Here is a 16,511-nt window from a genome sequence, read left to right on the forward strand (position 1 = left end):
TCCTTTTTCTCCACATCCTGACCAACACTTGTTATTCCTTGTATTTTTGATAATAACTATTCCAAAAGATGTGAAGTGATACTTCATTGTGGTTTGATCTGCTCTGCATTTCCCTGATGATTAAGTGATGTTGTACACCTTTTCGTGTACCTGTCGCCATCTGTATATCTTCTTTAGAAAAATGTCTATTCATAAGTTCTGCCCATTTTTGAATCGGATTTTTTTTTTTTTTGCTATTGTATGAATTCTTTTTTTTTTTTTCCAAGACTATTTATTTGTGGGCAGCCCAGATGGCTTAGTGGTACAGCGCTGCCCTCAACCCAGGGCAGGATCCTAAAGACCCCGGATCGTGTCCCACGTTGGGCTCCCTGTGTGGAGCCTGCTTCTCCCTCTCCCTGTGTTTCTGTCTCTCTCTATGTATCTCTCATGAATAAATAAATAAAATCTAAAAAAAAAAAAAGACTTTATTTATTTGAGAGAGAGAGTGAGCAAGAGAGAAAAGGAGCAGAGGGACAGGCAGAGTGAGAGGGAGACTACGCACTCTGTAGGGACCCCAATGTGGGGCTCCATCAATCACAGGAATCCAGGATCATGACCTGAGCCCCGTTTAACAACTGAGCCACCCAGGCGCCCCAGAATTGTATGAATTCTTTATATATTTTGGATATTAACTCCTATCAGATACATGATTTGCAAATATATTCTCCTATTCAGTAGGTTGCCTTCTCATTCTGTTGATGGTTTCCTTTGCTCTACAGAAGCTTATTAGTTTGATGTAGTTCACTTACTTAGTTTCACTTTTGTTCTCTTTGCTTTTGGAGTCAGATACAAAAATTATCACCAAGACCATAGTTGAGGAACTTACCTTTGTTTTCTTCCAGGAGTTTAATAGTTCCAGGTCTTAATGTTCCAGTCTCTAATCCATTTTGAGTTTATTTTTTGCATATGTTGTTAAGATAGTGGTCCAGTTTCATTCTTTTACATGTGGCCATCCAGTTTTCCCAGTACCTCTAATTGAAGAGACTGTCCTTTCTCTTTGTATATTCTTGGCTCCTTGGTCATATATGTGTGGATTTATTTCTGGGTTCTCCATTCTGTCCTGTTGATCTGTGGGTCTGTTTTTATCCCAATGCTGTACTGTTTTGATTACAATAGGTTTGTAATGAGGTTTGAAATCAGAGAGTACGCTGACTCTAGCTTTGTTCTTCTTAAGATTGCTTTTGTGATTCAGGGTCTTTTGTGGTACCATACAAATTTTAAGATTGTTCATTCTATTTCTATTGCTTTTCTTTTCTTTTCTTTTCTGTTTTTAAGTTTCTGATGCTTTTCATTTAGAATGGTATCCTTCTCAGGCTACATGGGTCTGGTGGCATGGAGGGGCACACACTGAGTCCCAGTGGGAAGCAGAGGAGGGATCCACAAAAGAATGAAGAATTCATTACCCTGACTTTGGGCTCAGAATAAGAAGGTGATAACCTCATCTTTGCACAGGCCTGCATATGCATATATTATGTCATTTTTCTTCGTAGGGCTGTTTCTGATTGCCTGCCCTTTTTTTATATATAAATTTATTTTTTATTGGTGTTCAATTTGCCAACATATAGAATAACACCCAGTGCTCATCCCATCAAGTGCCCCCCTCAGTGCCCATCACCCAGTCATCCCCACCCCCCGCCCACCTCCCCCTCCACCACCCCTAGATCGTTTCCCAGAGTTAGGAGTCTCTCATGTTCTGTTTTCCTTTCTGATATTTCCCACTCATTTTTTCTCCTTTCCCCTTTATTCCCTTTCACTATTTTTTATATTCCCCAAATGAATGAGACCATATAATGTTTGTCCTTCTCCGTTTGACTTATTTCAGCATAATACCCTCCAGTTCCATCCACGTCGAAGCAAATGGTGGGTATTTGTCATTTCTAATGGCTGAGTAATATTCCATTGTATACATAAACCACATCTTCTTTATCCATTCATCTTTCAGTGGACACCGAGGCTCCTTCCACAGTTTGGCTATTGTGGGCATCGCTGCTAGAAACATCGGGGTGCAGGTATCCCGGCGTTTCATTGCATCTGTATCTTTGGGGTAAATCCCCAGCAGTGCAATTGCTGGGTCATAGGGCAGATCTATTTTTAACTCTTTGAGGAACCTCCACACAGTTTTCCAGAGTGGCTGCACCCTTTCACATTCCCACCAACAGTGCAGGAGGGTTCCTCTTTCTCCACATTCTCTCCAACATTTGCGGTTTCCTGCTTTGTTAATTTTCCCCATTTTCACTGGTGTGAGGTGGTATCTCATGGTGGTTTTGATTTGTATTTCCCTGAGGCAAGTGATGCGGAGCATTTTCTCATGTGCTTGTTGGGCATGTTTATGTCTTCCTCTGTGAGATTTCTGTTCATGTCTTTTGCCCATTTCATGGTTGGATTGTTTGTTTCTTTGCTGTTGAATTTAATAAGTTCATTATAGATCTTGGATACTAGCCCTTTATCTGATATGTCATTTGCAAATATCTTCTCCCATTCTGTAGGTTGTCTTTGAGTTTTGTTGATGGTATCTTTTGCTGTGCAAAAGCTTCTTATTTTGATGAAGTCCCAATAGTTCATTTTTGCTTTTGTTTCTCTTGCCTTCATGGATGTATCTTGCAAGAAGTTACTGTGGCCAAGTTCAAAAAGGGTGTTGCCTGTGTTCTCTAGGATTTTGATGGAATCTTGTCTCACATTAAGATCTTTCATCCATTTTGAGTTTATCTTTGTGTATGGTACAAGGGAGTGGTCTAGTTTCATTCTTCTGCATGTGGATGTCCAGTTTTCCCAGCACCATTTATTGAAGAGACTATCTTTTTTCCAGTGGATAGTCTTTCCTCCTTTGTCAAATATTAGTTGACCATAAAGTTGAGGGTCCACTTCTGGATTCTCTATTCTGTTCCATTGGTCTATGTGTCTGTTTTTGTGCCAGTACCACACTGTCTTGATGACCACAGCTTTGTAGTACAACCTGAAATCTGGCATTGTGATGCCCCCAGCTATGGTTTTCTTTTTTAAAATTCCCCTAGCTATTCGGGGTCTTTTCTGATTCCACACAAATCTTAAAATAATTTGTTCCAACTCTCTGAAGAAAGTCCATGGTATTTTGGTAGGGATTGCATTAAGCGTGTAAATTGCCGGGTAACATTGATATTTTCACAATATTAATTCTTCCAATCCATGATCATGGAATATTTTTCCATCTCTTTGTGTCTTCCTCAATTTCTTTCAGAAGTGTTCTGTAGTTTTTAGGTTAGAGATCCTTTACCTCTTTGGTTAGGTTTATTCCTAGGTATCTTATGCTTTTGGGTGCAATTGTAAATGGGATTGACTCCTTAATTTCTCTTTCTTCAGTCTCATTGTTAGTGTATAGAAATGCCACTGACTTCTGGGCATTGATTTTGTATCCTGCCACACTGCCAAATTGCTGTATGAGTTCTAGCAATCTTGGGGTGGAGTCTTTTGGGTTTTCTATGTAGAGTATCATGTGCCTGCCTTTTTAATTGAAAGCCATTTCTCATCATTGATGTCCTGCCTTCTTGAGTGCCCATTATAGATTAATCATAACCCTTAATGCATAATACCCCGTGTCCTGTGTGATCCATGCATGTGATAATTAGATCCATGACCTTTCCTTTCCGTGTTTTATTCACTCGTGCATGCATTTATTCTTAATGAAACGAGTATCTACGTATCTGATATCCAAACGAGACCTGGATGAGTAGCAGTAACTTACATGTATACATATAGCCCATCTCTGTCTTACAGCCCTGCCTTTCTCCCCTCTGTAGCCACTGTTTTGAAGTTACGTTTATCATTCCTTTAATTTTTCTGAAAATGGTGTCATCACATATATGTGATTTCCTAAAGCATCTTTTCTTTACTTTTTTGGACTTCATAAGACAAACAACTAACAAGAGTAGCATACTGTATGGAGTCTTTTGAGCCTTGCTTTTTCCACTCACCAAGATTGCTCTGTGTTGTGTGTAGCCATGGTGGGGTGTTGCTGCATAGAACTGTTAGGAAAGTGGTGGTAGGCCTCTGGGTTGTTTCCACGTTTTGTTTTCTTTTAGAAATAGAGTTGCTCTGAACATTCTGGGATATATACTTAGGAGTGGAAGGGCTGGTTATTAGGTATGCAAAGATTTAGCTTCTGTAGATACTGCCAAATTGTTTTCATATGTGGACGTGCCAATTTATACTCCCCTCAACAGTTTATGAGAAATCCTATTCATCCACATTCTTTCCCATTGTCAGAAATGTTTTATCTTCAGCGCTTTGCATTCTCTTTTTATCCTTTCCTCTCACCCTTGTTGTATTTGGCAAGCACAGTGCAGCTCTATCAATGTGCCCAATTGGACTAGTGTTGCCACAGCAAGTCACTTTTTCTAAACTTGCGTAATGGCTCAGTACAAACAACAGATCATTTCAGGTTCTGGTTCCAGCAATGGCAGAGTCCAATAATGTATTAGACTAAATCTCCTAATAAAAATTATAAACTTGAGCAAAATATGTTTTCAAAGTATTTGAAGGTACTAGACAGCAATCAAAAAAGCAGATAGAAACTGGAGGAGATTTAAGCCTTGAAACCACATTGGTGTTTCTGCTAACTGTCTCCTTAGGTTTCTCATGTGAGGAGTGGGAAGGGCTTGTGTGAGGGTTCTGGGGCCCAGAACTGAAGGCACAATCTGATAAACTTGAGGTGTCATAAGACAGGGTTGTGAGCTGTCAGAGAAACAAAAAACAAATAAATGGGACAAAAGAAAACTAACATCAAAAGATAGATTTAAACCCCAACGTACTAAAAAGTACATTAATTACAAAAATTAAATAAAAATTAGCTAAATATGCTAGTAAAAAAGACACAAATGTCAGATTGGATAAAAAGCCAAGATCCAACTGTATGTTGTTTTCAAGAGACCCATTCTAATTATAAAGACACAGATAGATTAAAGTAAGAGAAAGGAAAGAGATGAGTTATGCAAATAAGCACTTTCTAGCTGGTATGACGCAACTGGCACGAGAGGGTGTAGACTTCAAGACAAGGAGTGTGGCCAGAGATAAAGAGGGACATTTTATAATGACACAGTTGTCAGGAGATATACCAATTATAGATGAATATGTGCCTAATAACAGAGTTCCAAAATATATGAAGCAAAAATTGACAGAAATAGAAAGACAAATGCATAGTCACATATAAAATACTTAAGGAGACGTCTGGGTAGCTCCGTCAGTTGATGGCCAGCTCTTGGTTTCGGCTCAAGTCATGATCTCTGGATCCTGAGGTTGGGCCTGCATTGGGCTCTGTGTTGAGTGTAGAATCTGCTTTCCTTTTCCTCTGACCCTCACTGCCACGCTTTCTCTCAAATAAATAAATAAATAAAAATAATAATACTTAGAAGTAAATTTAATAAAAGATGTATAAAACCTTTACACTGAAAACTATAGAACATTGCTTAAAGAAACTTAAATGAGAGGGCAGCCCCGGTGGCTCAGCAGTTTAGCGCCGCATTCGGTACAGGGCCTGCTTCTCTCTCTGCCTGTGTCTCTGCTTCTCTCTCGCTTTCTCTCTCTGTGTGTCTCTCATGAATAAATAAATAAAATCTTAAAAAAAAAGAAACTTAAATGGGTGAAGAGTGAACCCATATAATTTCAGAACAATGATCAGAACGATTTTGAAAAATAAATTCAGAAAGAAAGAAAAAAAACCAAACGAGTGAACTCATACTACCTGATTTCAAGATTTTAAGCTACAGTAATCAAGACCATGAGGTACTAGCAAAAGGATAGATCAGTAGAACTGAAAAGTCTAGAAATACATATCCATATATTCATACAATATACATATATATATATATATATGTATGTGTATAGTCAGTTGATCTTTGAGAGAGACACCAAGGCAATTCTGTGGGGAAAGGAATGTTTTGAACAAATGGGCTGAAACAGCTGGATATCTATATGGGAAAAAAATGAACATCTACTTCACAAAATAGAAAAATTAATTTGAGATGAATCACGGACTTCAACGTAAATGCTAAAATTATAAAGTTCCTAGAAGAAACATAGGGGAATGTCTTTTTTACATTGGAACAATCTAAGATTTCTTAGAAAGGATGCAAAAAGAAAAAAAACAACCAAAAAAAACAAACCTGTAGTGGATCCCTCGGTGGCTTAGTGGTTTAGCACCTGCCTTTGGCCTAGGGTGTGATCCTGGAGTCCCAGGATCGAGTCCCACATCAGGCTCCCTGCATGGAGCTTACTTCTCCCTCTGCCTGTGTCTCTGTCTCTCTTTGTGTCTCTCATGAATAAATAAATAAAATCTTTTAAAAAATTCATAAACTGTGCAAGAAAAAAATGAGTAAATTATAAATTTCATTGGAATGAAAATTTTCTTTTCTTTGATAGACATCATTAAGAAGGTGATAAAGCAAGTCACCAGCTAGGAGAAAATATTTTCAATAGATATATATGCCAGAGAACTTGTGTTCAGAATATATAAAGATGTCTTGGGCAGCCCAGGTGGCTCAGCGGTTTAGCACCACCTTCAGCCCAGGGCATGATCCTGGAGACCTGGGATCAAGTCCCATGTAGGGCTCCTTGCATGGAGCCTGCTTCTCCTTCTGCCTGTGTCTCTCCCTCTCTCCCTCTCTGTGTCTCTCATGAGTAAATAAATAAATAAATCTTTTTTTTTTAAAGGATCTCTTACTTCCTAAGAAACAACTTGTTTTTCTTAATGTACAAAAAAAATACACACTTCAAAAAAATATAGAAGTTGGCAGTAAACACATGAAAATTTGCTGCCAAGAAAAATGTGTAATAAATGCATAACAAGGTGACATTTCATACCCACTGGAATGGCTGTAATTAATAAGATTGACATTATCAAATGTTTGCAAGTATGTGGAGCAACCAGAATGCTCATCAGTAGCTGGTGGGAGTGTGAGATGGTACGACCACTCTGAGAAACTACGTGGCGTTTTCTTAATAAAATTAAACATGCATCTACTCTACGACTCAGTAATTCCATTCCGTGGTATTTACCCAAGAAGAATGAAAGCACATGTCCACAAAAAGACATAAATATGAATGTTAATTTGACGCTTTTTTAATAGTAGCCCCAAATACCCATCAATAGGAGAATGAATAAACATTATGGTATATTCATACAATGATTATTTCAAGCAATAAAAAAAGAATAAAAGAATGAACTACTTAAGCAGAGTAACATGGATGAATCTAAAAAAAAAAAAAAAGTTGAGCCAAACCAGACACAAAAGAATGCATATTCTATGATTTTATTCATATGAAATCCAAGAATAAGCAAAACTAATCTCTCTTGCGGAAATCAAAATAGTGGTTGCTGGGGAATGGTGGAACCACAGACGAACTTTTTGGGGTGACAGAAATGTTCTGTTTTGACTGGGGTGATGGTCAGATAGATTTACAGATTTACCAAAACTCATTAAAGCCTGTCCACTTCACTGTTTGTAGATTTTCCTTTAATTTCTTAAAAAAGTACTTCAGAACCACTTTGCCTTCTGAAGGCATAAATAGCTATAGCACTTCGGCCCTCAAAACATTACAAGCACCATTGTTGTTTTATGCTTTTTTGTTGTTAAAAAAATCATGCTGGAATACCTAATATCTCAACCGCCTTGGAAACTCTCATTTAAATAGTAGAGTTAATTGGGTTCATGTGAGGCAAAGAACTGCTATGAAGACATCAGAAAAACATCAGTTTATTTTTCATAAGCCTCAGAAAGTGATTTCAAAAAGGTTCATTTTTCTGGAACATATTTACAAGGTTATTGGAAACATTTTTTAAAAAATAAATGTTTAAGAAAACATTCTGACCATGTTAATACTAATAGGTCTTTTTGGGGCAGATGATGGAAGATTTTGTTCTTAATATCCCTTTCAACCCTAATGCTCATGTGGTTTTGAATTTTTTATTCTGTTGTAGCTGAAGTTTACACTCAAGACCTACTTTCCTTATGCTTCCCCATCTCTCGTCATGGTGTTGCTCCAACACCCAAAAGGTATGTGAAAGTTAGTTCTGCTAACAAATCATGACGCTTCCCTACCAGTCCCTTATCTATAAAACAAGAAAGATGAAATTGCTCATTTCTAGCATCACTTTAAGCTCTCAGGGTCTCACATTCTGAGGGATTTTGATACGAGAATTTTCTGGACTTCCCAGTTAATGATCACTTACCAAAAGAAAGGGAAAAAATAGTCTCTCGTTAGGTTTTGATAGTCTGCTCTGGATAACACAGGCCTCTGCTGGTGCCAGCCAGAACTACCTGAATGCTAAGACTTGGCTGAGGAAGATTAGGACAGTACATTTATTTGTATTTCATTCTTTCCACTCTGTGTGCCTTGTTGCAGAAGAAAAGATAAAATGATGAACAAAGCCTGGGAAATTTCTCCTAACTAAGCCAAGGGAAGACTTTTGAAAGAATTCAGTAAGTGTATTAGATCATGGCCTTCTCTGGTCTCATTTGCCAGCCTTCTGTTGGCCACATCCAGTTGGGAAAATGATGATTCCATCCTTAAGCCAACTGGGGTTGACCAGTTAACATGTCCAGGAACTTGTATTTTGGCAGCATTTCAAGCATAGAGAATAAAGGTATATCCTTCCCCACTGAAGCCTGGAATCTGAGGGAAAGGCAGCACTCACACAGCAGACTGCCAGAGAAGGTGGCATTTGAACTGTCTATGGAAGGGAAAAAAGGGAAAGATCCCATGATATTGCCTTTTTATTCCATTTTTGTTTCCCTTTTTCTTGAGACTTGAGAAAACTGTTCAAGGAAAGTAGATGATTCAAAATTTTAGATCATTTTACAAAATCCAATTCTTCCTCTTTCTAATAGATGTAAGTTCTCACCTAGAATGACCCATCTGACCCTTTCCTCTCAGGTGCTAGCGGTGGAGGTGGTAATGAGGCTGGTATGACCTTTGGTCAACGGTTTTGTGAAACTTACTCTGTGGGAACACAACAGGAGAACTTTGATAACGTGACAGAAAAGTCAGCAATATTCTTCCCAGGGGTACACTTTATAGCTTAGGGCAGATTAGAGAAGCCTGACTTTAGCCTTTGTGAAAAGCTGGATGAGCTCCAGAAAAAAATATTGGAGTTGCTTTTTTTTAAGTTGGGAAATCTATAAACAAAAGACTAAGGTGGTACCTGGGGTATGAATGCAGCTATTTACCTTTTCCTTTTTGTCACCATCTTGGATTTATGTCCAAATATAAATAAGTAAATTTTAGTAGAAATTCCTCCTCTACTGCTTTTTAGCATATTACTTTTGGAAAAAATGAATGTTAAGTTCACAAATTGAAGTATTTTTTAATAGTAGAATCTTCTATTCATCAGAAATTGATTTTGTGCCCACTATAAAGTCCTGTGGGACATAAAGGATAGATCACTTAAGAGCCTTGACTATCCGAGAGCTACAAGTAGAGGGGGACATAAAGGAAGTATCTAAATATTTAATATAAAGAAGAAAATGAAAAGTGCCTTCAAAGGCTACAAATCAAGACTTACGGGCATTCAGAAGAGGGAAGGATAATGTGTGATCCTGTGACATTTGTGGAGTTGTTAGCAGTGCTTACCACATACTTATATTACCTTCTCATGTATTTTTTTTAAGATTTTTTATTTATTTATGAGAGACACAGAGAGAGAGGCAGAGACACAGGCAGAGGGAGAAGCGGGGTCCATGCAGGGACCCGATGTGGGGCTCCCAGAACTCCAGGATCACACCCTGGGCCAAAGGCAGATGCTCAACCACTGAGCCACCCAGACGTCCCACCTTCTCATGTATTTAATTATGGAATCTATCTCTGCATGGAAATGTAACTTTTTCACATGTTGTTTAGAACTGCAGATACATACATGTTCAGATGTGTCTAAAACCATGGAATAATTATTAAACCAGAAAAATTAACTCAAGAAAACACATTTGTTTGTATGATACCCATGTATTATTTTCCTGGCCTTTTCTTTCCTATAAACCTGAAATAATATTCTGAATTCATCATAATCATGGAAAAACAGTTGGGCATCTTATCCTTAGTTCCTTGTTGAACTTTTATTACCATCCCCATGTACTTTGAAATCACAAATTGTCAGTGTTGGGGGGTGGGAGGTGTTGGATAGAAAAGAAGAAAACCTGTGGTATCTGTAGCATAACATTTCCAGTCCTAGGGTGGGCTGCTTATGAAGTTGGTCTACTTCTGTGGACCTGAGTTAAAGAGCCTTTGAAGTTTTTCTGTGTAACACTGAGGATCTTCCCAGTCCTAAAGGTTGGACCTCAGCTGGGAACAGCATGAGACCAGTGGTGTGGGTCCCATGGACCAGAAAAAATAAGGCCTTTTTCCAAAGCTCTTCTGTTCTTGCTGCAGATGATCCTAATAGGTTTGACTTTCCTTCAGCTCTCTCTGTTCTGTCTCTCTACCCACAGAGATCCCACAGGAACTGTGGCTTCAGACACTGAAACATATTTCTGAAATGCTCAGAGAAATAGTTGAAGACCAAACGCACCGGTAGGCAAATCCTGACGACTCCTAGGTCTGCATCACAGTGGTTTCTCTTGATCTGCATCTTCACTTTACAGAGGGCTGACAGGGGATGGCATTACTGGTCTGTAACCTTCTCCAAACAGGGAAGCATGTTGCTGAGTGAGAAGTGGAGGAAGCAGATAACTAGCTGCATGTATCACTTTGAGCAGCTCAGAATCAACAGATAAGTATGTAAATACCTTGTATAGAAACCATCCTGAATAATGGCCGGCATTGGATTTTGAAATATACAAGCATAACAAAAGAAAGAATAGACCCACCCTATAAAAAAAGCAGCGTCCACATCCTGCCCCTGCCCCAGCCATACAGGAGACAGGTGGTGCCCTCTGGATCCCTTGGTCTTCTCCCTTCCTCTGTATTCTCTAGGGAAGGAAATTCTAACCTCCTGCACAGTAGGATAAAAATGCCCCCCTTTTCTCCTCTTTTTAATAAATATTTGTTCAAAGTTAGAAAACCCATTCTAATATAAATTAATTTTTAAAGATTTTATCTATTTGAGAGAGAAAGCAAAGAGACATGAGCTAGGGGTGGGAGGGAAGAGCAGAAGGAAAGGGAGAAGCAGACTTCCCTCTGAGCAGGAAGTCCAACGTTGGACTCCATTCCCAGGACCCCGAGATCATGACTGGAGCTGAAGGAAGATGCTTAACCAACTAAGCCACTCAGGCACCCCTAAATTACCTTCTCACATGATATTAAGTACCCTCTCACATATATTATTTTCCTAAAAGCAGTCACATTTAGGCTTTTCTAAGTTCCTTTAACATAACACCCTTCAGCTTTCTCTCAACTTACTTTTTTTGTAGAGTACAAATATTTTATTTGTAGTCTATACTAACCTACTAAGACTGTCTTTATTTGTTCCTTTTGCCACTATTCCCTCATGAAATTCTCTGTAATCTCACTGAGCCATCCTGTATTCTGGTTGGTGCTCCTTATGTTCATGATCACCGATGGATGCAGTTTTGTGCCAGGTACTTACCTACTTCCCCTCCCCCTACAAGATTCTTACCAATAAATAAGACAAAAAGAGCTAGTAGCCAAGTGGGATTCAGAGTATTGGCCACGCTAGCAACCTGTAATACCTGTCAGCCCCATGTGCATACTTTCGAGTTGTCTCTGTTGAAGAGCAGAACCTAGACCTAAAATCTCATGGGACTCCTACCTAACTTAGATCTGCTTTAATTAAATTTGAGGGTCTGTCTGCAAGGAAGGGTGGGTGAGGAGGTTCAGACAGTTTCTCAGCCAGCCACAGGGACTGCCTTACACACTCAGTTACTAGTGGAAAAGAGAAGAGGGACCAGGCCCATTCCTGCAAGACAAGCCATGAGCTCTGATCCAGGTGTGATGCCTGCCTTGGAGCTGGGAGCGTGAGAGAGTCCTGGCTCAGCTTATAGTGAGATCTGTAGGGAAGAACCTTGTGGAGCCTGTCCCCTGCTTTTGAGACATAACCCAGCTGGCCACTGATGCAGCCCACAGAGCACCACCTTTCCTTCCTGTGGGACAAATAAGTTTAATACTCTCCTTTTGGGACACCTGGGTGTCTTAGCGGTTGAGCATCTGCCTTTGGTTCAGGGCATGATCCCGGGGTCCTGGGATCGAGTGCTGCATTGGGCTCCTCAGAGGGACCCTGCTTCTCTCTCTTCCTGTGTCTCTGCCTCTCTCTGTGTGTCTCATGATTAAATAAATAAAATATTTTTTAAAAAAATATTCCCCTTTCTTCTTTTCTCTCTACTGTTCCACAGCTAGATTTTAAAACATTTAATAGCTTATTCTTGGAACAGATGCAGCAGACCCAGATCCAGCCAAGAGGGGCCTAGAACTCTCCTGTTCCAGGAGTTTCCCGGGTTCAGAAGGAAAGTTCTGATCTAAATTGATCTCAGGCCAGTCTTGCCCCATTTTCTCCATAGGAGATGTTAAGCTGCTGACATGATCACTGCAAATTAATGGGTCTTTTCCTTGTGCAGAGTCTACCCTTTAAACAACCAGTGCACCTCTCAGTTCCCAACATGACAAACGGATAGCTTCTAACTTTTCAGCTTGGACATATATGCGATGACAAGAAAGAATATAGAATGCAGCCCATTCAAAATTCATAATTGCCAAAATACAGACCAGAACCTTGTGTTTTGTCAGAAAGGAAATAGTGCATGTTTTCTGATGCAAACAGAAAACATGCACTATCCCTCTGGTCTCTACCTGGGCCCCCAGGAACCCCCTCATTTCTTGCTCAGGAGCTACCTGGCTGGCTGCCTAGTAGTGGGGAGGGCCTGCTTTCCACAGCAGCCCAGCTGTGCAGGCTATGCAGACAGCAGAGGGGTGCCTGCAGGTTCTCACCTTGTAGCATTCCTGTCCCTCATGGTCCAGAATCTTTCTTTGTCAAAGGCCTGTACTCACTTATGGTCCTTGGATACAAAGTTTAAATGTCTGAAGTCCTCAGGGCACACGGGGTTCTGAAAGACCTGCCTTTGAAGGTCTCCTGTGATGAGTTCAAAGTGGCATTGTGAGCTACATTTCCAAGTCTAACTTGTATTCCTTGCAAGTTGTACTTCAGTGGATAAGAACAACTTAAGCTAATCGTTCACAAACATTACAGTTGCTTTAAGAACCAAAAGGAGAAAGAAATCAAGTTGCCCGGCTGCCATGTGTTTTGGTTCTGTTCCAGGTCCTACGGAGGTCCCTTTGAGTGCTGGTTTTTGTTCATTCACTTTGGAGGATGGGCTGATATTGCGGCTGAGCAGTTAGTGATGTCAGAAACTGAATCCTCTGAGGCCCTGCTGTGGCTCTTGGCATTCAGCTACAGCCCACGTGACGGGAGTCTGCAGAGAGCCCAGACCATGGTGGGTGGCAGGGCCCACTGCATGTGGTGCTCCAGGTCCATTTCCAAATCTGCAAGCATGCTAAAGGAAAGGGCTCTATAGTGGGTTTGGCTTCCACTAACCCCCAGGCACCTAAACATTGAATGTTCACTGTGTTCATTGTGGAAGCATGTCAGTGTCCACCCAGATGAGTGAGTGCATATGTCCTGGGTTTGTGGTTGGAGACATCTTGCCTCACAGAGTTCACTGGAGATAGAACACTGCCACTCTGCTTTCCTGGGAAGCATCAAGGAAATGAGGCATAGCCCTCTGTTCCCTATGTTGTTTTATCTGTTACTGCTAAGTTGCCACCTATGCCCTCATTTACAGATGCTCCTGGCCCAAGGGCCACACTCTCTAGCATTTGCTATGCAGTGTCTGACTGCTCTTCTGAGGAACACTGTCCTCTCTCTGATCAACAGCCTGGCCCTGTCTGCTTCTGTCTTGACTTACTGCTTTCTTGGATCAGTCAACAGATCCTCACATTACTGGCTTTGTTTGGAACTCTTACTAAAGTAGTCTGATATTAACCCCTTAGCTTCTGAAAAAGGACTTGGGCATTCCCTAAATATAACAGAGTCACTAAGTACTAGACGTGGCAGAGAGTTGTTATTTTATGTGGAATATAATGATTACAGGAAGCAATGCTTTGATTAAAGGCATTGGCTCCTCCCTTGCAAACATTTATCTGCTGGTTTTTAAAATGTTAACTGCCAGCACTTTTTGCTAATTTTAATAATTAGAGGGAACAGGTTTCTTTATGTAGAGAGTAGTGTTCCTATTTGCTTGATGTTTTCTGTTATTTGAAAAAAAGCAGAGACTAGTACAGAATTGTCTGTATATTTTACTTGTTAAAAGGCTTGCATGGCAGAGGAAAGAAAGTTTTGGATCTTAAAAGGTTGAAATTTGGTGATAATTTACTTCAGATCAAAAATAGAACATTTTTAAGAAATTATCAAAATCCACATATGTATTTAAGGGTTGTTGTATGATTAAAAAGAAAGCCTTCTATTTCCCTTTTAAAATATCAATTAAACTAATTAAGGGAAATTCCAATTATGTTTTCATCATCTTATTTTTAATAATAGTTGTAGTTAAAATGTATGTAGTACTAATGATTTCCAAAGACCTGTTATATATACTTTATGTTTGATTGTTTATAAACTAAGTTGGTATATCGATCATAGAAACTAACAGATTGACTTTTGAACTGTAGAGAAATAATTTTCCCCAAAAAATGTAATTTCTGGAAAGGTCTGCATTGGCATATCTTTCTAATACTTGTTTTTGTTTGTTTTAAATAAAACCCGTACATAGTTGTTACTCTAGGGTTGCTTTGGTATGCTGGATAAAAACAGATAAGCTCACTCAGAGTAATTTAGCACCAGCATGTTCACTTCCTTCTTATGCTGTCAGAGGTGGGTCTTTGTCTTGTGATAGAAGCCACATCTTTTATCCCAAAGCCTCTTTCTTCCTCCTTGGTACCCAGCTGGAGGCACTGGTGTGTGTAACGTCCTGAGGAGCAAGTAGGCCCAGTTTTCCTAGCTTCACTATTAATACCTACCTCTTCACTTTCCTGGGTTTGAGCTTTAATGCCTTTGATGGTCTGTTGGGTGACTTGAGAAACAAACTTTGAGCTGCTTTTGAAGTGTGATTATTTGGAGATTTGAATGAGCCTGACATCTGTGCTTTTTTCTCAAAAGGTGTCATTAAATCCAGTTAATTGCTCAGCTCTGATAGCATTCTGTGGCTAGAAGCACTGCCTCTCCTGGCCATCCTTGAGCTTCATTAATGGGGAAGCAAGAGCATCCACCACACAGACCCACCCTTCTCTCTGCAGAGCATGTTCACTGCTAGCCAGTGTGCAGCTTCTTTTGCTAACTTTGAATTGGATCATGATAAAAACAAAAAATGTCTGTGTTTATATATCCCTAAGAATTAGGCCAGGGTTCATACCCTAACTTTGTCATTCCACCTCTAGGAGTTATCTTACAGAAGTAATTAGAGGCCCATACAAAGATTTATTTATAAGAATATCATTACATGAGCATAATTATAATTGCAAATGCTACAAATGGCCTAAACTTTCAATAGTAAGGAACTGACTAAATAAATGGTGACATATTCTAACCATGAACTAGCATTCTGCCATGAAAAATCATGTTCTCAAAGACTACGTGTCACAGATACATGAAATTGCTTGCAGCACATTGTGAAAACTGTAAGAAAACATAGTGCATAGTGAGTGCTGTGTTCACAGGGCATGGGAAAAAGATGAGAAGGATGTGAACCTGGTTTCCTCCATCTCCCCTGGAGAAAATGGAGTAGGACCAGCCTGAGGTCAAGTTACATCAGAACTTTTATTTGGGTGGTGGATTAACATACTTTTTTGTTCAAACTTTCTACAGTGAGCATATGTAAATTTTCATAATGCAGGATAAAATGTACTAAGAAAAGAAAGCTTATGTCTTTTACCTAAAAACAAATTAAAAAGCATTTAAGTTTTTGGCATGTCAGGTGGAAGTTTATGGACACAGAAGGAATTTGAAGGAAAAGATGGTCTGGGTAAAGATCAGTCTTAGGGAGTACTGGACAAGGGTAGAAAGTCAAGAAGATTTTCTTCAGTCAAGAAGAAAATGGATATGAAGACATGGCTTCTTACGCTCTGAGATTTTTGCACACCATTTCAATGGCAGGAGGGTCTTGGGCTCCCATAGACACCATCAGATGAGGGCAGGCTGGGTCCAGCTGACAGAAGGAGGTGGTGAGAGAGTAGCCCTCTCCTGTTGGAATGCTGCCATGCTCTGTGGAAGAGCCCTGTGGTGCAGTTTCTCACGGTCTTGGACTGTGGTCAGAATAGCTCACACAGCACTCCTAGTGTACTGGAGTTTATGACAGACTTCATTGAATAAGGCCTTAACTTCCAGGAAGGGAAAAAAAAAAAGACTCACAAAATCCATAAAATTGGTCATGGGAATTCTCAGAATAGGCCTAAGTATTCTGAAAGTGACAGAACATAGCTGTTCGTGAGTACCATGTGGCATTTTG

General features: G+C 39.8%; 1 protein-coding gene across 1 annotated transcript in view; it reads left to right on the forward strand.

The window, feature by feature from the left end:
* The window catches only part of FANCC (FA complementation group C), a 281,314-nt gene that overhangs the window by 249,952 nt on the left and 14,851 nt on the right, over positions 1 to 16,511 (forward strand). Inside the window, exons 12-14 of the mRNA XM_055311856.1 lie at positions 7,988 to 8,063; positions 10,491 to 10,572; positions 13,271 to 13,445. Coding sequence (XP_055167831.1) covers positions 7,988 to 8,063; positions 10,491 to 10,572; positions 13,271 to 13,445 — 333 coding nt within the window. The remainder of the gene's footprint in view (positions 1 to 7,987; positions 8,064 to 10,490; positions 10,573 to 13,270; positions 13,446 to 16,511) is intronic.

This window comes from Nyctereutes procyonoides, unplaced genomic scaffold (genome assembly GCF_905146905.1).
Source record: "Nyctereutes procyonoides isolate TBG_1078 unplaced genomic scaffold, NYPRO_anot_genome, whole genome shotgun sequence".
NCBI lineage: Eukaryota > Metazoa > Chordata > Mammalia > Carnivora > Canidae > Nyctereutes > Nyctereutes procyonoides.